Genomic DNA, 22501 nt, shown 5'->3' with positions numbered 1-22501 from the left:
GCATGGCGGCTGCAGCCATAGCGCGGAGCGGGCAGCGGATGGCGCGGGTAGCGGCTGCCCGCAGGGGGGGCCCGCCGCCGGGGCTTGTCGGCGGGCGGGCAGCGGCGGCGGGCTGGAGCCGGCCGGAGCCCGGCGGAGAGGTGCAGTACTGCGCCGAGCTGGTGCGGTGAGTGCGGGGGGAGGCCTCAGGCGTAGATGTTCCTCTCCGGGCGGGGGGCTTGCAAGCGCTTCCTCTTGCGGGAAAGGAGCTGAGTTCCCTGGAACCTTTCCAGGAGTTTCCCCCTCCAGACGGGAGTTTCACCCGGCTGCCCTCGGGCACGCGTGGTCGCGAAAATAACCCCTGCGGTTCCCAAGTGCGCGGTGGCCGCGGTGGGTCCTCCCCGGTGCCTCGCCCCCTCCGTGAGGGGAGCAGTAGAGAGTAGCCAAATGCTAAAGCAGCATGGATGATAAAACCTGCAAACGGGGAACTACTTCCCCCACCTGCTTTCACAGCTGCTCTTACGGAATAACGTTTCCATTTCATTGTCTCGGCTTTTTGGAGAGAAAGATCACCGAAGTGGGTGTTTAAAAATAATGGGTGTTTTCAGACCCTGGGTACTGGGCAGTAGCCGGGCGCCCAAAGTGCTCCTTGGAAAAGTGAGCCAGAGCAGAGGAAATCCTTCGGACAGCTGGACAGACAGTTCGTGTAGTTTCTCTGACCCGAATGCAGGACGGGGAGAAGTCTGTGTTGTCAAAAGCGTACATTTTTGGTCAAATCAAAAATGCTCCAAGAGAAGCCAGAGTGCAGCTCAGACACTTCCAAGGCAGGCAGTGTTACCTGCTTGGCTTTTGGGCTATGAACAACATACAAGGCCCCTTAGCTGCTTTCTAATCCACAGGAGTTCAGAGGTACAAAGTAAACAATTAAACAAGTCTATTTGTAAAGACTTAAGGAATTTCTCTTTAGATACAGTTGTTCTAGGTGGCTGACCAAAGCAGGCAGAAGGCCTCCAAGCACGGGACAGGATTATCTTCTCCAAGCTGATGCTTGTAAAAGATACAAAGATATGTGAGATCAGCAGTAGTGTTTGAAGTAGGAAAGCTAATGGAAGAAATGTGACAACCTCAAATTTTCCGTGCAGCACCAAGCAGCAGGTCTTTACCAGTGCATCAGAATGCATAGCCAGGTTGCATTTGCCATGATAAAACTTGAGATTACAGCTTTGTTTTCATTGCTACTCTATTCTGGATTTGTTTACCTGTTACTGGGGAGATCAGAAGCTGTGTGTACAGTTAATATACAGGTGAAGTTAGCATATACAGGTGAAATGTTTTCACAAACTATGAGCAGAATAGTTAGGTTCCAAGGCACAGGAGCTGAGAATGGTTGAATTTGAATGTTGTTATTGTTGTTATTTTTGTTAGATCAAAAAAGACTACTTATAAAATACACCTGCATTCAAAAATAATACTATGAAAGGTGGTTATGCTTTTGGCATAATTTAATTGACGCCGCTGTTTGCAGTAGCTGATATATTGCATGGGAATCAAGTTATTAAAAGTAAGAGGAAGGACTTAACCATTCAAGCAGAAATAAAACACTTGAGGCTATGCAAGCATCAGTAACTCACCAGTCCTGAATTTGTGTCTCCCACATGTGAGGAGGAACAACTGAGTTACAATTTAATGATGTAGATTTGAGCAACTTTTTTCAATATGCAAGGTGTCCTTTCTCTTTGGTTTTCCTTTTTCTGCTGAACAACGCTTTTAAACATAGCTTTAAGCTAGTTGGTTAAAAACATGTTCCCCTGATAGGTAAGTTTTCTGTCTCTTGCTGTTTATGACTTCTGCTCCGGAAGGCAAGCTTGTGGCGTGATGGTACCATGGAGTTTGTAACATGGAAGAAACCAATTACAGTGGAAGTCCAGTAATGGTCTTAGCCAACTTTTCTTCAGTCTGTAGGTTTGCGTGTAAACTTGTGCTTACTTGAGGGGGAAACTAAAAAATACTCGGTACCAGAATTAAGGTCATTCAGTCCTTTCTTCATTTCTTACACAAAGAGATTTGGCGTGAACATGATCTGTGGTCATACCAATTCTATTTTACAGGCTGAGGCTTAATGGATTTGGTTTTCTGCTGTTATGTCCAGGAGTGCAGTGTCAGCATTAAATTAATTTTTCTTTTTGCCTTTTTTTTCTTAAGAATTTTTTGGCTACATTTGATTTTTAAGCTTAGAGTGATTGAAAACCAAAACAACAAACCAACATGCCAACACCATTAATAGAAGGAAGACAAATTTCTCTATTGTTCTGCTGTATTCTTTCTGTAATGTGTTCCTTTGTTTCCTTTCTGGAAGTAGAGGTGTTTTTGTGTTTGAACAACACAGACAAAGTATATAACTGGGACTTGGAAAATGTGGCAGTAAATGTTGCAGCTCTGCCCAGGGTGGGCAATACTGGGCATTACCACAATCAGCCCCGAAAAAAACACTAGGTTTGAGTTGGTAACGCTTTTCAGAAAGTGTCTTCAGGGAGGTTCGGTGCATCTGTTCTTTAATGAAGGTGACCTTTACAGCTTGCTAAAATTCACAAATGTTATGGTTTTGTTGATGCTTCTGTATTTGCATCAAGCTCTAAAAGAAGTTTCACAACTGTTGTGAAAACTCTAAAGCATTTGCTGGTTGTCAGCTGCTGCATATTGTAGGGGGTAAGAACTTACGTTAAATCTCAGCAGCTTTTTGTTTGATGCTAAAAGTAGCAACCCTAATAACCTGTGATTTTAGTTTGGCGTTGCTATTTTAAGCTCACATTCAAAAGAAATATGAGTACATGCAAGAACAGCAGACTTCATGAAAACAAGTAAATGTCTTTTACTTGGCACCTGCTTCTGACTCTCGAAGTGAAACTTGGGGGAGTTGCTGGTCTTGTTCTAATGACGAATCAGGTTACAGGCTTATCAGAGTACACCAAAATGTTGTTCAAAACAAGCAGTTCAGCTTTCCAGAGGTGACCAAGTGTCTTTGTTAGCTGTGGTTATGATGATTTCACAATTTATGAGTTGTGCACTGTGATTGTTTTTAATTTAACAGCACACCCAAGTGGCCAAGCAAAGGCATATCACTCTCTACTGGCAACAATTTACCCGTGGTGAATCTGGCAAGACCTAGATTTCTTACGCTTCGAATATAGTTACCAATATACAAAACCTTACTGGCTAAGCAAATGTTCTTCTGCCAAGCTCCAAAGCACAGTCTTAAAGAAATGTGGTTTCATGCTTGGAACAGAAGTCTGGGAGTTGGACAATCTGGATTCTATTTGCAGATATGCCACAGCCTCGTTCCATGCCTTTAGCCAAATAGCTTGAGATCTGGTTTTGAGAGGTACACTGGGGAGTTCAGGCAGCACCCCCTCACTCTTGGAGTTTGTCTTATTTTAAAATAAGCTTTCAAGCTGCCGCTTTCGCAAAGTCAGAGTTTTGAACTGTAACTTTTTTGCTACTGTTTTAGGAGTTCAGTGCCAAGCCACAACACACCCGATTTACATAGAGCTATAAATAATACATGTATTTTTTCATCCTTTCACAGAAAGCGTGACTATGAAGGGTTTCTGTGTTCTCTGCTGTTGCCTGTGGAATCTCGAACCTCTGCTTTTGCCTTGAGAGCCTTCAATGTGGAACTGGCCCAGGCAGGTATTAAAATACATTTGTGAACTCTGGAAGTGTAAAATAAGAGTTTCAATAGTGCAATACAAACCTCTAATTTTGAATGGCCTGTGGAAAGTAGCCAGTCTCCCACCGTTTATTTTGCATATATGTGCATGGTTTTGCTGACTTTTCATTGTACATTTTAAAATCGAATGATAACAAACAGGCTGTGGTCCTTGATGCTGTTACATAATTGCATCTATGTCCTGGCTTCAAGTGCAGCGACTGAATCAATTAAGTGCAGCTAAATCCTATCTGTTGAAGGTCTGTAAAAAAATTTGGATGATATAATCGGTTGGCAAAAGCCTTGGCAAAAGCCAGGTGATGCAAAGGCTGTGGGGAGGGATGTTTGTCTTTAGGGAGTTGTGGGAGGGAAGTGGCTGCAGTCTTTCCCCTTTGCTAGGTGGCCAGAAACTGCCAGGACAACCAGGAAAGTTGGTAATGCTTGCCAGAAAGGAGTGGTCCAAGAAATGTGCTGATCAAACAAAACCTCTGAACAACTTCTGCAGGCTGTGCTGGCAACCAATTGCACTGCCCGCCCTCACTGCTTTTATCACTGCTTCTTTTCCTTCTGGGAAAACAGCTAAGGTGAGGGTCACACAGGGCTTAATCTCCATGGGTTTCAAAGTCAGGCAGAATGAAGACTTTTTTGTGTGCTTTATGAGGAAAACATAGGGCCACAAGCATCATCAAAGGTCTGGAGCATCTCTCTTATAATAAGAGATTGCGGGAGCTGGGCCTGTTTAGAGAAGACTGAGAGGGGGATCTCATTAGTGCATATAAATATCTCAAAGGTGAGTGCCAGTAAGATGGTGCCAGACTCCTCTCAGTGGTGCCCAGCGACAGGATGAGGAGAAATGGCTGTAAACTAAAACACAAAAGGCTTTGCCTCAACATGAGGAAGAACATCTCTGCGTTGAGGGTGGCAGAGCACTGAAACAGGCTACCCAGGGAGGTTGTGGAGCCTCCCTCTCTGGAGGCATTCAGAACCTTCCTGGAAGCATTCCTGTGTAACCTGCTGTGGGTAACCCTGCCTTGGCAGGGTGATCTCCGGAAGTCCCTTCCAGCCCTAATGATTCTGTGATTCTGTGGATAACTGTGAATTCAGAACTGATCACTTTCCCTACTGAGTTTGGCTATGTCCTGTGTCTGTCTTTTTGTGTAGATAGACCAAGTGCCTTAAAGACACTGAATTTCACTCCAGATGTATCCTTTCCAGATCAAAGACTCCATAACTCAGAAGACTACAGGTCTGATGCGAATGCAGTTCTGGAGGGATGCTGTGGAAGGCATATACTGTGATAACCCGCCACATCAGCCGATTGCTACAGAACTGTGGAGGGTAAAATACACTTTTGTTGCCCTACAGTTCACTTAACTAAAATATTACTGTGGAAAATGATGACATCATTTTGTGTGTACTGTGTTGTATAGTTAATAGCATTATTTTATCTAAAACAGATAGTGTAAATTATTCTTGTGTCTGTGTTTGATATTGTAAATTGCTGACAGCCAAAGAGCAGAGTTGAAGGATATTTAGGACCTAGTTGGAGGGTCAGACTTCTGTGAACCATCTGCTTTTTTCTCTTCTGTTTAGGTGAAGGTCGGAGTAAATTGTGGTAGGCTGTAAACTGATACAAAGTGAGGTGCATAAGTATATTGTCCTGAGCCAGTGCTAGTCCTGCCTGAAGAGATTAAGCTGTACAAAAGACAGGAGGCTAAGCACAGAGGCTGCCTGAAGAGATTAAGCTGTACAAAAAGAAAGGAGGCTAAGCACAGAGGTTGAAGTAGCAAGTAGGGTATGAGGAAAAGCTCAGGACCTTCATACACACTTACTGGGTAGTAGGGAGAATCTTAATACAGTCTTCTCCCATCAGAAGTTGTTTGATGACTTCTATCTGTGTGTTATGTTTTGCACAGATCCTTTTGTATGCATTGTGTGGCAGAGAATGTACCTGTGAACTTAACAATGCATTGAGTAACAGGGAATGTACTTGTGAACTGAACACCAGTTTATTTTTACCAAGATGCCAGGGTTTTGCAGGCACTAGAAGAAGTTCATAAAGAGTACACTTGCAGATCTGTTCTTCTGCTGCTCATGATCAAAGAAAGAGAGGTTTTCTTCCAAAATTTTGTTTCTAGATAGTACTGTCATTGGTAAGTTTGATTGATGATTGAAGGTCTGACGGCAGTGTAAGTGGATTTTCCCTTGATGCAGATAGAGAGCCACATAATAATGTAGTTGGTTGGGCTCTCGTCATCTAGTCAAACTTGCCACTCAAAGGTAACATCAAACTTAGATCAGGTTGTCAGGGTCATATTGATTTAAGTTTTTAATTTCCTCATGGATGGAAATTCCATACATTGCTAACTTGTCATCTTAGGGCCCTGCAAGTCTTAGAACCCTTCAAAATGAGCAGGTACCATAAGGCCTCTATAAGACCAGAACTTGCATTTAGACTAAAGATCTGTGAGCTCCTGAACAGGAAAAGCTGCTCTTTGTCTAGATCTCAATAGCTGAATACAGTTAACATAAATCTTGTAGGTAGGTTTGTGGGCCTGCTGAAAAACAGGCAGTGAAATGCCTAGTCTTCACCCAAGTACTCATCTGCATTGTTTCTGTTAAAATCCTGTGAAAAGCAGGACACTTACTGTAATGCTGGATTAGAACAACACAGTTCCTGTGGGATTAGAACATTTCACATCCACTCTGCTGCACTTCTGAGACCACAAAAATGAGGCCTTTTCAAATCCTCTCTCAATGATTTTGGCAGTGCTGAAACTGTGGCCTCTCCCTGACTCTTCCGCCTTCAAATGTGAAATAAAGCATAAGTGAGCATTTGTTCCTGTCTGTCAACACACATGTTTAGATTAAGTTGGGATTTAAACAAGATACACTTTGTTTGACTAAAGAGAAAACATCAGTAAAGCCAAGAAGTAAAATAAAACACCCGTTACAGTAACTTTTAGGAGGACTAGACCTATTCATAGGTGTCTCCAGCTCATACAGTTAGAATGAAGACTCGCAAATGTTGTGAACGTTTTTCTGGGATTATGGGAGTTGAAAATGCACCTAGGGTGATACTTTAATGCAGGCATTAAAATGCAGATTTGGTCATTGGCATGTCAACCTTTGTGTGTCTTTGCTTTTGATTTCCGTCTTTCTGTCTCTCTTCCAGCATATGGCAATCTTCCCAGGAAAAAGACTGTTTTCTCCCAAAATGCTTTTGTCTTTTTTCCAAGGAGGAACTTGATTTACTGTAGCTTAATTTAGTTTTATTTCTGAAGATATCCTCTCATGTAGTTGTCTGATTGAGTGGGTTAGGTACAAGTTAGTTTTGGGTATGATTGTATATATTCTTTGGACCAGTTTTAATTTCAGGCTGCTTGGGTGTATACCCATGTGTGTGGGGGGTGTTTTAATGCCCAAACAGTCTCTGAGCAGAGGCCTTGCCATGGCCAACCTCCCTCCCAGTTTAATTGCTGAGCATGATGTCATACGGTGTGGAATATACCTTCAGTCATTCAGGATCAGCTGTCCCAATCACGTTGCCTCCCAGATCCTTGTGCACTCCCAGCCTGCTCACTGGTGGGGTGGTGTGAGCAGCCCAAAAGGCCTTGAAGCTGTGTAAGCTCTGCTCAGCAGTAACAAAAACATCAGTGTGTTACCAACACCATTTTCAGCACAAATCCAGAGCATTGCCCCATGTAAGCTACTATGAAGAAATCTAGTTCTATCCCAGCCAAAACCAGTACAACATTTAGATAGGAACCATGCATATATTGAGGTATCGGTTGCAGCCCTTTCCAACAGCTGACTGCCAGTCATACTCCTTTCTCAAAAAACAGAAAGAATTGCCCTATCTCTGGTAAGATTTCACTTCACATATGATTTCCCTAAAGGAAGACCAATATAAGACAATCCAAACAGAACTGGTTGTGAAAGGAGATACTGGAAAATAATTCAGAAAGTGTTTCTAGGAGCTCTGGTAGCTTTGAATGCTGCAGAGTGCTGGACTGAACTAACAATCCAACCTGAGCTGGTGACCTTTGCACTCAGGATGTGATTTCATTTCTACGTTTCAGCAAATACCCAGGAATGACCGATTTGAAGAGTGGCTTTCCAAATGTTCCAGAATGTTATTGCAGTTCTTAGAAAGAAAGGTTTGGGAAGACACCTTAGCTCACAAGTATTGCAGAGCTGTTAATAGAATTCAGCATGTCTTTTGCACAGCAGATTTTATGTACACCATTTTCATACTGTTGAGTTTGTGTGAGGATAATTTTGAATTTCCAGAATAATGATTTATCACGTAAAATATATTCCTGAAGTTTTGTATATATCAGAATACTCACATTCAGATTCCAAGAGTTTTATGCACTAGTAAAATGTGTAAGTAGTCTTTAATAGTATTTCTAGGATTATTAATAGTTCATATTTCAGTGACTTTAATATAAACTTATGTAACAGCTGTATGATACTTGTTCTTACTTATCTGTCCATTTTTAACATACGAAGAATGAGACCTAATTCTCCTTTTCTGTGGGAGAAGCCAATTTCCGAAACTTGAAAAATGAGGACCAGTATATTTGAATGAAGGTGATTCAAAATAGATATAATGTACAAATCAGGCAATTTAGGAGAACTCAGTTTGGTGCGTTAAGTCTTGACCTGTGACTGTTTCAAGGATTTAATTTACAATACTCAGGACGAACAAGTGAGAAGCACGACTGACGTTTGTAGTGGTAACTTCGAATTTGCCTTTTCACATACCAAGTGCTTCCTCAAGCACCTTTTCTGGAATCAACAAGATCTGTTCTTGATGAACCTTGAAAAAATACTTACAAATATAATGGATGTAAAGAAGAAGTTGAAAGTGAGCTATAAAGGCTGAGATTGTGAGAAATCTGTTCCATAAGTTTTGTTTATAAATACTGTATGTGTGATTGCAGCCTTTCTGACAATGTGGTCTGCAAAATTCAGCCTGTGTAAGTAAGAGGATTGAAGGTGAATTGGATTGAATGAAGTGGTGTAGGAAGAAGGTCAATTACAAGATAAGAGCTAGAAGAAGAGTGTGGAAATACGAGATGCTGTGGGATAGTTTTTTTTTATAAGGCCATAATACTGAATATTATCTGACTTGATTGAGTGCTGTCTTTACAGTACATATTGGTATGTTGTACTGATGTTTTCTTGAAAATTTACAGGGGAAGTCTTTTTACTGCTCATCTCTCAAGGAACCTGTCTTCTCTTTGGAAAGTGAACATAGTTATCTGCAAATATTTTGTGGGAACATATGACTCCATAAAAGAATAAATTACTTTAAAAAAATATTTTAAAACAGATGCTCTCACTGCACTGGCTTGATGCCCAACATTGCGTTTTTTGTGTGCAACAGCTTGTAACAAAGCCAGTTGAAAATTTTTGTATCTGAAGAAGTTTCTAATTTTCCACTTTGATCTAACTCAGTAAATACAATCCTGGTAAGAAAAAGCTTCTCTAAAATATATTTCAGCCTTAATTCAGAATGCAGTACTGCCATCACTTTGTGTACATTAATATGGATGTTTTATTGGTAATTTTCAGGCTGTCAAGAGGCATAACTTGACTAAAATGTGGTTTATGAAGATCATTGATGAAAGAGTAAGTATTTACCATTCAAAGTGTGATTCTGGTTTTAGTCATAGTAGGGGTTTTCCCCCTTAATTTTGTTTGCTTGTGTGTAAAAAGGTTAAGTAATTACTCTTTTCCAGACAGCAGTGTTTCTCTTTAAGAATGGCACTGCTGTATTTCCTTTTTGACATTCCCACTCATAATTTCTGTTTTTTTTTCTGGCCGAAATGGCTAATAGAATCCTTTTTTTATTTTTGCTTTAGAATAGATGTAGTTTTTTGTTGACACGGGAGTCACAGACAACGCAGAGACGATCAATGTGATCAAGCGATTGCCAAAGTTATTACAAAGCCTTAACTCCTTATATACTATTTCTTACATGTACTTACAGTGATTTGGCATATTATGATTGGATACATGTCTTGAAGACCCTTAGTGACTAACATATAATTGGTTAAGCACAGGTGTGAGAACTTGACCTCGAAAGCTTGCCAACAGTCCACAGTTCTCATTAAGTCAGTGAATTCCAGCTTCTTATCTTGCTTGCTTAAGCTTCTTCAGGCCTCTCATGGCCTGCTGTATCTTTCAGGATTATTCAGAGTTTGTGTACTAATTGTGTATTCTCCCGTGAGAACACTGTCTCCACATCTCCCCCTTTTTGTTTTATATATGTTTTGGATGACCCTACTTGAGCAGGGGATTTGGGCTAGATTGTATCTCCAACATATGCCAACTACAGGCTGCTGGGCCTGCCCCATTTTTCTGCTGTATGGCTCTCTGGTAACAGGGGAGGCCATCCTTCACATCAAGGTCTGGCATGGCATGTGTCCCCACCGCTCCACGCCTGCTGGGTTGCAGCCAACAGCGGAGCTAAAGGTTCTTCTTGGTGGCAAACACAGAGGCCAACCCAGCCTTGCCCTTGACTGTGGTAGCCGGCATTTTGTCAGCCTCAGTCCTTGCACCTTGTTGTCAATGCAGAGTTTCACCTGCTTCATCCAGTAACAAGTCGCTAGTACAGCAAGGCACACACAGATTTACATTAGCAGAGCAACTATAACAGGGTGCAGCAGCAGTTGAAAATGCTGATGGCAGCGAGGGACTAGACGAAGAAATTTCTTACCAGTGGAATTCTCCCACCCTCTTAATTTGTTCCATCACCTGCTTTATAACACTACCATTGTATTAGAATCTTTCCAGCTTTTGCCTTAGCATTTTCTAGCAGCTACTGCAAATTTCCATACTCTAACATCTCTTTTACACGTGACAAATCTATACAATACAAGGTGTAGTTCCTCATTAGCAACTGGCTAGTAAATACAGGTGGTTTTATACACAAAATCACAGCCTCTAATAATAGGTACTTTACAAGCACACATATTCAGGATGTTACTTTTCAGTTGCCCCAAGTGATGTTTTGCAATCACTAGTTTTTCTCTTCCTCTATCTCATTCTGCTTGGGGTATTCACAGTCAGCTCCTGTAGCTGAGGCATCAGGTCTTTCCATTCGTCTGTCCAGCTCATGGCAAGGCTTGACAAACTTTGCAGGCAGTCGCCATGGACCTGTAGGCAGGAGGACACAAATATAGCCCCTCCTCCAGGTTATCAGTTCTTGAGAAGCAGACAGGTTAAACTGCACATTGTTAACAGTCGAGGAGTTTGCTGCATCATTGCCTCATTTTTTTTTATTATTTTTTTTTTCTGCCACCCTGGTGCTGCTTAGGTGACGGCTCATAAAGCTTGTGGGTGCACTACCCCTCTCGCTTTTTCAGTTAGCAGTTCTTATTTCAACTGATCTATCTGTTCCTCCAAGTCTTGGATTCACCCCCAGGTTACCTTAAACATACAAACATACTAAGCAAGGCTCCTACCATGCACCCACTGTATTGCAGGTGCTCTTTAGGCTTTGTCTGTGGTGTCTCTACAAACTGCCTCAATACCTCAATAGATTGAGAGGTTGGGTTTTGTGTTGTTGTTTTTTTGTTGTCGTTTGGGTTTTTTTGTTTTGTTTGTTTTTTTCCCTTTACTCCTCGGCTCTGGCGCTGGCGTCCATCCTGGCCGTTCCACCGGTGGAGCACTGGGAGCTGAATCGGAGGTCAGCATTTTTTTTTTTTTTCCAAAGTCACTCACCCTGCTTTGGACAGCTACAAATGCCAGCCTGCTCAGCAGCAGCTACAGATGCCTGCCTGCTTCAGCAGCAGCCATAAATACCTGCCGGCAACCGCACTTTTGCATTAACCCTTTCTTGCCCGAAATGTTAAACTGCTACCGGTTAAAAACTTCTACATGAACCCAACAACAAAAATACACAGAACACTGTCTGCCCTCAACACACACACACATATGGGATCCCACAAGCACACTCCACACAAGTACAATATTTGAAACACAAAATCCAGACAATCATTACTCCCACTACAGTCCCACGTACAGAATGTGGCACAAGGACCCTGTGGAGACTAACAGGAAACCAGCTCCGAGAAGCATCATTGCAGTGCAAGGTGGCAGGCCCATCCTTAGCGGGCGTCCCCGCAGAGGCTCTGCCTCCCCCACAGCGCATGAGGCTTGGGCTTTTATACTGACCAAAATGCACACTCATTCCAACACAGGTGGCCAGCAATATCTTTAAAGGTCTCCAAAGGTCGATAGAAACCTGGACATACTTATATTTACCAACTTCTAGTACATGAGTGTCACAGAGAAACTGTATTAAATGAGTTGTATAAGGGGTCCCAAGTCCACAGTCCATCACAGTATGCCCAATACCCCTGATAAGAGAATAAGAGAGACCTTCCCACCACCAGAAAATCACACAATACGTCTGTATCCCGCGCTGATCTCACTTCCCTGTAGGTTTGGGGGAGGGGGGCGTGGGGGTGGGTGGTGTTTTTTTGTTTGTTTTTTTTTGGTTTTGTTTTTTTTTTTGTTTAAAGTAAAAAAGGTTGCTCCCTTCACTTTAAGAAGGACTGAAAACATCCATAAAACGGAAGTTCTAAGCTCAAATTTCAATTCATTCAATCACTGATAAGGGGTGTGTCCTGGAGCGGTGCTGACTCTTTCCAGGGTTTCACCCATCGAGCTGGCACCCACTGCAAACCGGAATCTGTAATTTGCACACATATAACCTCAACCACTTAGTTTTACTTCCGCAGGACCTTTCCAGATGCCGGTTTCCAAATCCTTGTACTGGACCAGAATACCCAGAGTTTTAGTCATATAACCTGAACCTAATGCCTGACCGTGTATTATAGCAGGGGGATCATTAAAGTCTCCTGTCAATTGTAAAAAAAATCCTAACATACACAGCTTGAGTATAAGAGGATTTTAACCTATATGTGGTCACTGCTTGTCAGGCCTCCTTAACTATTTTGAGATCAAAAGCTTCCCACTCTTTACCCCCTGCTGTGTATTAAACACAGGATATGCAGAGAGGCCCATTGCAGAAAATTCACCTGTAATAATCGCATCTTTGATTAACCCGTGCCAACGGTGTGCAGGATTTGTGCCTCCCAATACCTCTCCTGCCCCCTCCCCCTGTTTGCCTTCTTTAAGGAAGGGGTTTTGCAGAGGATAAGGTGGTGGAACTGATAGAGATGTGTCAGTCTGAGTCTCGAGGGCTTCAAGCTTTTTCATCAATTGTTGCAGCTGAGTGTCTCCAAGGCCAGTGAGTAGTGGCTGATGAGCTGAGCAGACCAACCCGGGAGACGAAGAGTCAGAGTCTGGAAGCACAGGATATAAATCTGGCTCGGATTCAGGGGATGCGGAATATGATCCTGGGTCGACCTCAGGGTCTCCATTGTTTGCAGCTATGTCTTTCTTGTCAGGTGTCTCGTTTGGTATGTGGCCATCTGCGGACCTGGCTCTTGCTTTCATTGGCTCGGGGCGTTGATTTTTTCGGTGCCATTCCAGGTACCACAGGAGGTGCAAAAGTCATAGCCGCAGCACTATGATGGGGGTTAGGGGAGACAGCCCCTTCTGGAGCTGTGGCAGCAAATACAGAAGCTACCGCCACCCTTTCCAATTTCATCTCTTTCAAAGTCTCGAACACCAATCTCCAAAGTGTAGAGTGTTTCTGTGCATCTTTGGTCCCTTTACTAACCTTGCGATCATAGGACCACTTTAACAGCCTCTGTAAGGTGGCACTATCATATTGCAGTCCTCTCTTAGAGAGTATGTGCTGGGGGAGGTTTAGGACAGCCCCTTGCTCTTTGTCCAACCCCATTCTCCTCCCGACCGCTCACCTGATCAGAGTGAGATTTCCAACTATGAGTGCACTCCTTCTCCTTCTGAACTGTCTATTTTTCTGGTTCCAGCTCATCCTGCCGGGGCAGCAGGGGTTCATCGGTCGCCTTCCCGCCTCCTCTGCTGCTTCTATCTTCAATTGCAGCAGGCAATATACAGATGATCTGAGGGTCCCTGTTCGGGCACCATTTGTTGACGCGGGAGTCACGGACAATGCAGAGACGATCAATGTGATCAAGCGATTGCCAAATTTATTACAAAGCCTTAACTCCTTATATACTATTTCTTACATGCACTTACAGTGATTTGGCATATTATGATTGGATACATGTCTTGAAGACCCTCAGTGACTAACATAATTGGTTAAGCACAGGTGTGAGAACTTGACCTCGAAAGCTTGCCAACAGTCCACAGTTCTTATTAACTCAGTGAATTCCAGCTTCTTATCTTGCTTGCTTAAGCTTCTTCGGGCCTCTCATAGCCTTGCTGTATCTTTCAGGATTATTCAGAGTTTATGTACTAATTATGCATTCTCCCGTGAGAACACTGTCTCCACAGTTTTTGAGTCCACATTTTCTTGTCCTCTGCTCTGGTAATATCTGTGCTCACGTTTTCTGTTTGCTGGTCTCGGTTCCCGAGTTGAAATGGTTACCCCTAGAAGTAATCCATTGGGAATTATACTTAGATACCTTTCTGTATGTAAGTGGGGGGAGTTCCATCCTATAGGATTAAGTAGTAAGGTCTCCACACACAACTGTTAAGAATTTTGGAAAACTACACTGCATTGACATTACCTTACTCTTCCTCACCTCTTTTCTCACCATGTCAGTATTGCCCTTGAGTAGCCTTCTGTAGTGGTGAGCCATGGGTGTAAAACCTCAAAAATTAAATGACCCATCTGCACCCTTCTGCCACACGTTGTTGCTTCTCCTTAGCATGGCTGTGGAAATTTTTCTAAGCAATGCTGTAAATGAAAGCATTCCAGTCACATTAATTTTAAAATGTCCACTCTTTTTCTAGGAAAAAAACTAAGAGGAACAGTTTCACTGTGCTTGCAAGGGCAAGAATGAATAACTGAGGGCAGGGATTTCTTAAGCTAGCTTTTCTGCTAAAGTTAGTGTCTCATGAAGATATACCTTGAGTCAGTTACTTGTGGAGTGTTGTTCCTATTTCAGAGGGTTTTTTTAGTTGTAAGACTGGTGTGATTTAACAACAAAAGCCACTAGGGCAGGAAAAATGATGGAGGATGTTACGGTTTTGGATGTATTTGCATATGACTTTGAAACGTGTGTATGATTTATTTTAGTGCATGTTTTAAAAAATGCATCCCTATTTATCTAAATTTCTTTATGCTTCTCATGAAAATTAAGTATTAAAATTAGCAACCCCATAGCGTAAGAATATCATATGTTTCTTTCTTCTGACTGTATCCATTTTTATGAAGAATTCTGATTTCTTCTTACTGCAAAAAGTTACATCTGTTCTAGTAACCAGACTTGGCTGCAGTTGCATGTAGTTACCAGTTATTTGGTTATGTTAGACTTGCTGTAACTACTTCTGTCTGTGTTTATGCTCTCTTTCTACCTCTTAATTTTGTCCTTTTGTTTTTCTAATAGTGATTTAGGCTGACATGACCGTATTAATAAACTGGTGCAAACAGGAGTTCTGTTTACATTTCACTGAAGTTCTGTATTACAGAATGTAATATTAGCAAATATAATAATGTAATAACAATATGTAATATTGTTCATATTATAGGAGAAGAATTTGGATGACAGGGCATACCGTAACATCCAGGAGCTTGAAAAGTATGCTGAGAACACTCAGAGTGCTCTCTTGTACCTCACCTTGGAAATGCTGGGTAGGCATTTTCCCCTTTTAAATTTTGTTGGTGACTCTGAGTGCAGGTACAATATTTACTGGTGTTTATAAAAAGCCCACTCCTTTTCCACTGGAGTTTAATTTCAGAAGAGGTTGTTTTAGATGATACTTCAGTTATCTTTTGAATGCTTAACCATAAATCTGGAATCATACCTAGAACTCTATACTTTCCTTAGGAGCTGCACAGTGGAAAGTGCATTAAAGTGCAACTTCGTGCCGCTGTGTTGTTTGTTACTTTGTTTTCTCTTTTCTTGCTCCCTGTGGTAAATTTAACTCTTCACCGTATTTTCTGATTGTTGCACTTGTCAGAACACCAAGTGCTGTAGTTTATTCTGCAGCTTTTCTTCTGTATTGCAGTGATATACACTGGTTATCTTGAAACAGCTGACTTCCCAACTTTCCTTGCTTATGATGTACATTTGGGTCTGAACTCTCTCCTCTTCCTGAAAGTAGGTTAACTCTCAGTGATTGAATAGCTAGGGAAAATGCAACAAAGACGATAGGACTCTTGTGATTAAGAGCTACTATCTGTGTTATGTCTAATAGAAGAGTCACAGAATGGGAAAGAACTGTTCATTTGCAGTGGGGAAAAGGATGTTCTTTTAGGTGTCTTGTTGCATTGTGGAAGTATTCTCTGTATGACTTCATATGTAAAAGAAGGGTGAGAATTATTATTATTTAGTAGCATTTAGTATTGTAGTAGCAATATATTCCTCTTCCTTACCACACTAGTCTGATGGAAGGCCAGTGCTGTGGTTAAAACAGCTTAAAAAGAAAAAAAAGACAAAGAGAGATATGGTGAGCACATTCTTCTTTGGAAGAAATGAGGAACCTCTCTCTTGACATCTGATGTTTACTTCCTCAGTATGAAATCAGTTAAATGTTGCAAGTGTCTTTCTGAACATCTGACAGAGAAATGTTAATTTTCCATTGCTTTGGTGATGAGATTCAATTTGCCATGCTACTGCCTCATTGCCCATGACAGCACAAGGGAGGCAGCAGAAATACAGTTTTGGGGCAGGGGACATAGCTGTAGGACCATTCTCTTGGGCTTCAGTATACTGCTGAATTGGCTGCAGCTAATCATGAAACCATTCTGTAAGCATTAATGCTTGTCAGGAATCTTACACTTGAATTATTCTTCTGGAAGGAAAAACAGTTCTTGGAATACTGTTATCCTGGGAAAAGACATGACAGTGAACATGTGTATGTGTACTGATGTATTGGATCTGAGTACTGATGTATTGTATCTGAGTAGGTGCTACCCTGTTAACTATACCCTTTGCAGAAACTGCAACAAGCTAAGAGATATCTTGCTCCTGAATGTGGAAGTCAATGAATTTACCTGCTGCTTTGCAACTCTGAGATGAGATCTCAAGGCAATTTATGAACATAGACAGTTTTAGCACAGATCAATGCACTTAGCTTTCCTTAAATATGACTGTGATACACATCAGGAAAGACTGTACCCCTCAAAAGTCCTGGCAGTATGTTTCTAAACATATTATTTCTGCAATTTTAGGTGTGAGGGATGTCCATGCTGACCACGCAGCCAGTCACATCGGGAAAGCACAAGGCATAGTTACCTGTTTAAGAGCAACTCCGTATCACTGTACAAGACAAAAGGTCTTTCTTCCCATGGACGTTTGTATGTTGGTAAGAGAAGCAAGTTGTCTGGAATTGCACAGGATAGTGTTTATGACTGTGTCTCTCAATGCTAGATATGAGAACATAGATTATTAGGCCAGAAACAAAACATGCAGAAAATTAGTGTGTAGAAATGCACATACGGAATGGTGCCTTTTTTTGTTGTTGTTGCTTTGCTTTATTTTGGATTTTTTACCTTTTTTCTTTTCCTATCCCCATGAATCATAGAATCATAGAATTTTTTACCTTTTTTCTTTTCCTGTCCCCATGAAGGAAGCACTGTGAGAAATCTCACTTCTGAAACATCCTTGGGTTTCTCTGTGCTATCTTTTCATAAATGTGCTGGTGGATTTGGGTGTTTTTTGGGGCTTGTTTTGTTTTTTTTCTTACATATTTGAGAGCTTGAAGCATACATTCCATATATTGCTGTATGAGATGGTGTAGTCCTGCGAATTCTGCAGTTCAAACTGTATACTTAATTTGCATTGGAATTTGGCAGATCTTGCAATTTGGGTAAAATGGGATTAAAGATTAAAATGTTTTAATTAATATTCTCTAGCTAGATCTGTAGGTATCCTAGCTGTTACTCCTTCATCAAACATTAATGCTGTTCTTTTTATTTTTCACCAAAATGTATATAATTATGGTGATGCTTAAGGCAGTTGTGTTAGTATTTTCTGACTATTGTTTCAATACAATTGAAAGTTTTAATTTGAAGTTTAGTAGTTTAGGCCACTGAAAAAAACATAGATACTAATACCGGTCAGAGTTACAAGGCTGCCGTAAGGAGCTGCACCCTGCTTTCAGCCCTTCTGGAGCTGGATGGTGTGGAAGGCCTTCCAAGTATTTAGCTTTTCAAACATAGCCTGAAAATTCACAGTCATTGCTTGCCACGGAAGGTGTTTTACAGTGAAACTGTAAAAACAGCTTGCATCCCTTCTGTGCAGACTGAGCATCCTGTAAGCATTTCAGCTGCTGGCAAGTGTCACAGAGTTCTGCTGGAGTCTCTACCTCCTTTGAGGCCTACCTGTCTGCCTCTATACAGCTTTCATATGTCTGAGTTGTGGTTGAGAACAGGCAACTGGTGCAGTTCTGATATACCAGATTATGTCTTATATTGGTCAAAGATTGTGATCAAAGAATAAGTCTGGGGTTCGTTATTTTTTTTTGGGGGGGGGGGAGTGGGGTTTTTGGTGTTTCTGTTTTTTTTTTGTTTGGTTTTGGCAGTGGGTTTGTTTGGATTTAGTTTTGGTTGGTTGATTTTGTTTGGGTTTTTTAGGTTGGGTTTTTTTTTTGCAGGCTTGGAGGTGCACAGTGATCCCAAGATAATGACTTACTTCATAAGCCAGCATGGCTTCTGTGTTAGCTGTTACTGGCTTTTTCTGCCTAATACTGATTCTTGAATTCTGGTTTTAAATATTGAGCATCTAAACTGATCTGAATTCCTGAAACTTTAAAATCTGACTTGGTATCTGACTGACCACAGAGTCTTCAGGGGACAAACTCATGCAAAGAGAGTCTGTACCAACTGTTCTCTTTGTTAACTTGATTTTTTTTTCCCAAGTGACTGGCCAAAAAAAGCCTAGTGGAATTAAAAAGGAAAGGGCAGTGGTAAAGCATTTAGGCTGTTTCAGTCTTGTGTCATTAGTGCATTTGCTGGGACAGGATTTTGAGAAACTAAAATGGAAACTTGGATATTTATTGAGGGGGTTTTATCTTTCTGATTTTCCTTCCTGTGTCTAGCATGGAGTTTCACAAGAGGATTTCCTAAGAGGAAAGCAAGAGAAAAATGTGAGAGATGTAATATATGACATTGCCAGCCAGGCCCATATTCATCTAGAACATGTGAGCTTCCTTCCCTTTTATTTAATTAAGCATAATTGATGCTAGGCTTCACAAAGCATTGTGCATGTGGTGTTAGAAGACTTAGAGCTGCATATTGGACTTCAGATATTTTACTTTTAATTACTTTGAGGGTTTAAGTAAAAAAAAGCAACAAATCAAATCAGCAGAAACCACCACACAAGCCCTTTAAATATTACAGCTACTTCTGTTGGAATATTATCTGTATGTACAGGAGGCAGTTTACTTACAGCCAGATCCAATTGCATGTGTATAAATAGTGCTTAAAAGCCTTATTACTGGGAGGGAAAATTCAAGCAGACTTTTCTAAATGCAGCTATGTGTTTATGTCTACAACTACATGCATACTTGATGCTTCACTATGAAAAGATGCCACTTCAAAGTAAAGAAATGCCAGATTTATCTCTCCATTTACAACTTTAATATAATCCTCAATTACAGCATTAAGCTGTGATCACAGTATTTTATGCAGTAGAGATGGAAGGGCCCTTCTTGATTTTTCTGAAAGTAAGATGAGGCATGCCTGGTTTCTTCAGTCAGCAATTAGTTGACTAATGTTTTTATTTTTTGATAATAATGTGTAGCCTTTGGCTTTATTTTTAATGCAGACTATTTATAATTTGCATTTAATACATTCCTGTTCATGTCATTTCACCCGATGCCTCAGTTTTTGTTGTCACATGCTCAAGGAAACTGTTTATTTCACTTAGAAGCAGGGAACAGAGTTGAGAAAAATGCAGCATCAGAACTGTCCACGATGTGTCTTTTTTTTATTGCCCACCCCTCAACCCATAATGCACCGTGTATAAAACCCATTGACTTTGGCTGCAACTGTGGCTTTCAAAAATTCCAGTGCTTGGCCTGAAATGCCTCATATCAGGGATGGGAGGCATGGAAAATGAGCAGTGTGTGTTTCTTGTCCAGATGTTTAAGATTTGGTTGATGGTATTGCATGGAAGCTTTGGGCAGAAGCAGGGAGAGAATTTGGTTCTTCAGAGCCTTTCAGCTAATTTAATAATTCCTAGTGCGCCGGTGCCCTGGCTCCCAACATGCCAAACCAGCTTCTGAAGAGAACAGGCAAAACCTTGCCCCCCCTTCTTCCCACTCCGTTCCTAGAGCCCTGCCCATGTGATGCACTGGGAGGGTCCCATGGAAAATCTGCAGTGTGATCATGTAATTAGAGACTACACAGAAAAAGTATAAACACAAGAAAGCAGATTAGGGCAGCATTAGCATTTTATTCAGCTGAATGTTGATCTTGGCAACGCTGCCCCCCCCCCCTTTTTTTTAATGGATGGGTTCTATCATCTTAGTTAAAATACGAAAAATCCTGTGTGAATACATGCTTCCAGCCTCCAGCATCATCAGCGAAGAGTAAGTGACAGTGCAAGATCTCTAGAGTGTTCAAACCACTTGAACTGGCAATAACTGGCAGTAATAACAGGGTATTAACCTCCTTGATAATCGGATGGTCTTTGTTAATGCAAGGATAAAGATACTTTCTCCCCTAATGGATTAAATAGGCTTTTGCTGGCAACGTTTGCTGGGTATTTCAGGACTTTAGGTGAATGTAATGGGCTGCTGCCTCTGAATGCATGTATTCTCCTGTATAAAATCACTGTCTTGTTTTGACTGAGGGTCTTCTCAGCCATTTACGCTCTGTCTTGGTTGGAATTTCAGGGTAGGGTAAAGTTTAAACTTGCAGAGAGGTTTCAACAATCTCAGCATTTATTTCACAGACCACATAGTTTGGAGGATGAGGGTAACAGTTACCAGCCCCATTTCACAGTCAGAAGAAATATAATCCTCATATGCTAAGTCTCAGCAATATTATATGAAGTATATTGTAATGTGGCACTTCGTGCACTGAGGTTTAGTTTCTGACATGTGGTCAGCTCTTCTTGATACTGCGACTGATGACCAGCAGAGGGCAAAGTAAGGTAAGGAAGATTGCAGTTTTCTTTAGGAAGTGTGTGGTTTATTAGAATAAAAGCATATAATAAAAGTGCTCTGTCAGTCCTACAATGATCCCTTCAGAAGCCTGCATATACATTTACATGTTCCACCTCTTTCTTTTAAGCATCCCTCCTTTTTGCTTTTTACATTTACCTCAATTATGCTAGATCATTATGGACTCAAATTTACCAAGGAGGGGAGGGTTAAACTGTATTTATTAAATCAGATGCAACTTGGAACTTTGTTGGAATAAGGGATGCTAATTTACATTAGTTTATTATATGTAAACTGTAAGATTGGCAAACCATACAAGAATTCTAGTAGGCCTCTCCCAGTATTGCATATATTTGTAATTCCTTTTGTATACAGTGAGGGATGGTGCTGGCTTGCACGTAATGAAAAATTATAGTTTCAGTATGTCAAAATAAAGAGGGACAGAGCCTGTAATGCAGTCTGTTGCCTCTAACCATTATATATAGTACTTGATGTTTAATGTGATGTGTTAAATTCTCCTTCTAAGTATGTTTGGTTTTGTTTTTCTTTCTCCCACCTTACCCCATTTACTTCCAGGCTAGATCTTTCAGTAAGAAAGTTCCTGTGAAGGCATATCCTGCTTTTTTCTGTACGGTGGGTGTGATACAATGCACTCTTTAAGTGATGGACTCCTTTCTGTGCTAGTATGTTTGTGAAGAGCATGAAATTGAGCATGGGTAACTAATGCTTCCTGTGTCTGTCTGGGGGAGGATGTAATGTGAAAATTGTAATGCCTGCTTGAGGAACCTCATGGTTTTGATCAACGCTTCTAATCCTTCTGTAACTACATCATTGCACCCAAGATGTCTGCATATTCATAGACCATTGTTCTGATGCAGGGGCCCAATAATCTTATCTATTTTTAGAATTTGCTGTTTGGTCTAATAAAGGATAATGCTTCTTTTCACAAAACCTGCTTTTTATATATCCTTTAAATGTGATGGTTATGCTACTGTTTAATAAAACAGGCAGATCATCAGGCCTTTTTGCATTTCCTCATTTGGTTTCATGTATTGCTTTTTAAACTTAATGCCCATTTTGTTGTGTGCACGATATGGATTAACCTTTTTTTTTCTTTTCTAGGTCGCTTTAGATGATTATTTATGTAATGTGCGAAAAGTGGACTTCAATATATTTCATCCAAGCTTACAAAGAAAGAGTGCATTATTACCATTGCATTTATATATTAGATCTTGGAAAAAAATATATTAAAGGTTTGGGTTTTTTTAATATGAGTTCAGAGTGCTGAGTTTTTTCTTTAATGCCGTAATTTTATAGAATTGTTAAGTGTGTAACTTCACACTTCCACAAAGTGGAGTTCATGGGAAACAGCAGATGCACATGAACTGTAGCTGTCAGCTTGCTGGCACTAGTTAAGTTCGTTCTTGGAATATTAGGCTGATATCTCTGCTTCACATGTCTGCCAAGTCATATGTCCCTGTCTGAGATTATACTTTTCTTGTCTTTCCTATAGTAACAGCAATATGACAGAATTCTTCTTGGACAAATTGTGTGCTAATGGATACTTCTGACAGTTCTGACACTTTACTGAGGAAAAAATAAAAAGACTGCTTTGTTTGTGCCCAA

General features: G+C 41.0%; 1 protein-coding gene across 7 annotated transcripts; it reads left to right on the top strand.

Annotated features, from left to right (window-relative positions):
- On the top strand, nucleotides 1–22141 carry NDUFAF6 (NADH:ubiquinone oxidoreductase complex assembly factor 6). 7 transcript variants are annotated; one of them, XM_061448068.1, is made up of 9 exons: nucleotides 1–166; nucleotides 3563–3662; nucleotides 4901–5023; nucleotides 9269–9325; nucleotides 15293–15395; nucleotides 16938–17071; nucleotides 18806–18907; nucleotides 21452–21508; nucleotides 21998–22141. In XM_061448068.1, exons 1-9 carry the CDS (start codon nucleotides 3–5, stop codon nucleotides 22124–22126), a joined length of 969 nt encoding a protein of 322 aa, XP_061304052.1. In that variant the 5' UTR covers nucleotides 1–2; the 3' UTR covers nucleotides 22127–22141. The 7 variants fall into 7 exon arrangements, with proteins under 7 accessions (XP_061304052.1, XP_061304054.1, XP_061304053.1 ...); XM_061448072.1 differs by having other exon boundaries at nucleotides 29–166; nucleotides 3563–3666; XM_061448069.1 differs by lacking the exon at nucleotides 21452–21508 and having other exon boundaries at nucleotides 5–166.
- The last annotated feature ends 360 nt before the right edge of the window (nucleotides 22142–22501 follow it).

The sequence above is a fragment of the Pezoporus flaviventris genome, unplaced genomic scaffold (assembly GCF_033815535.1).
Source record: "Pezoporus flaviventris isolate CSIRO_AGI_PZ_B2104156 unplaced genomic scaffold, CSIRO_AGI_Pfla_v1 ptg000007l, whole genome shotgun sequence".
Lineage (NCBI taxonomy): Eukaryota > Metazoa > Chordata > Aves > Psittaciformes > Psittacidae > Pezoporus > Pezoporus flaviventris.
The sequence above is the reverse complement of the archived record's forward strand: the minus strand, read 5'-3'. Positions and strand labels throughout refer to the sequence as shown.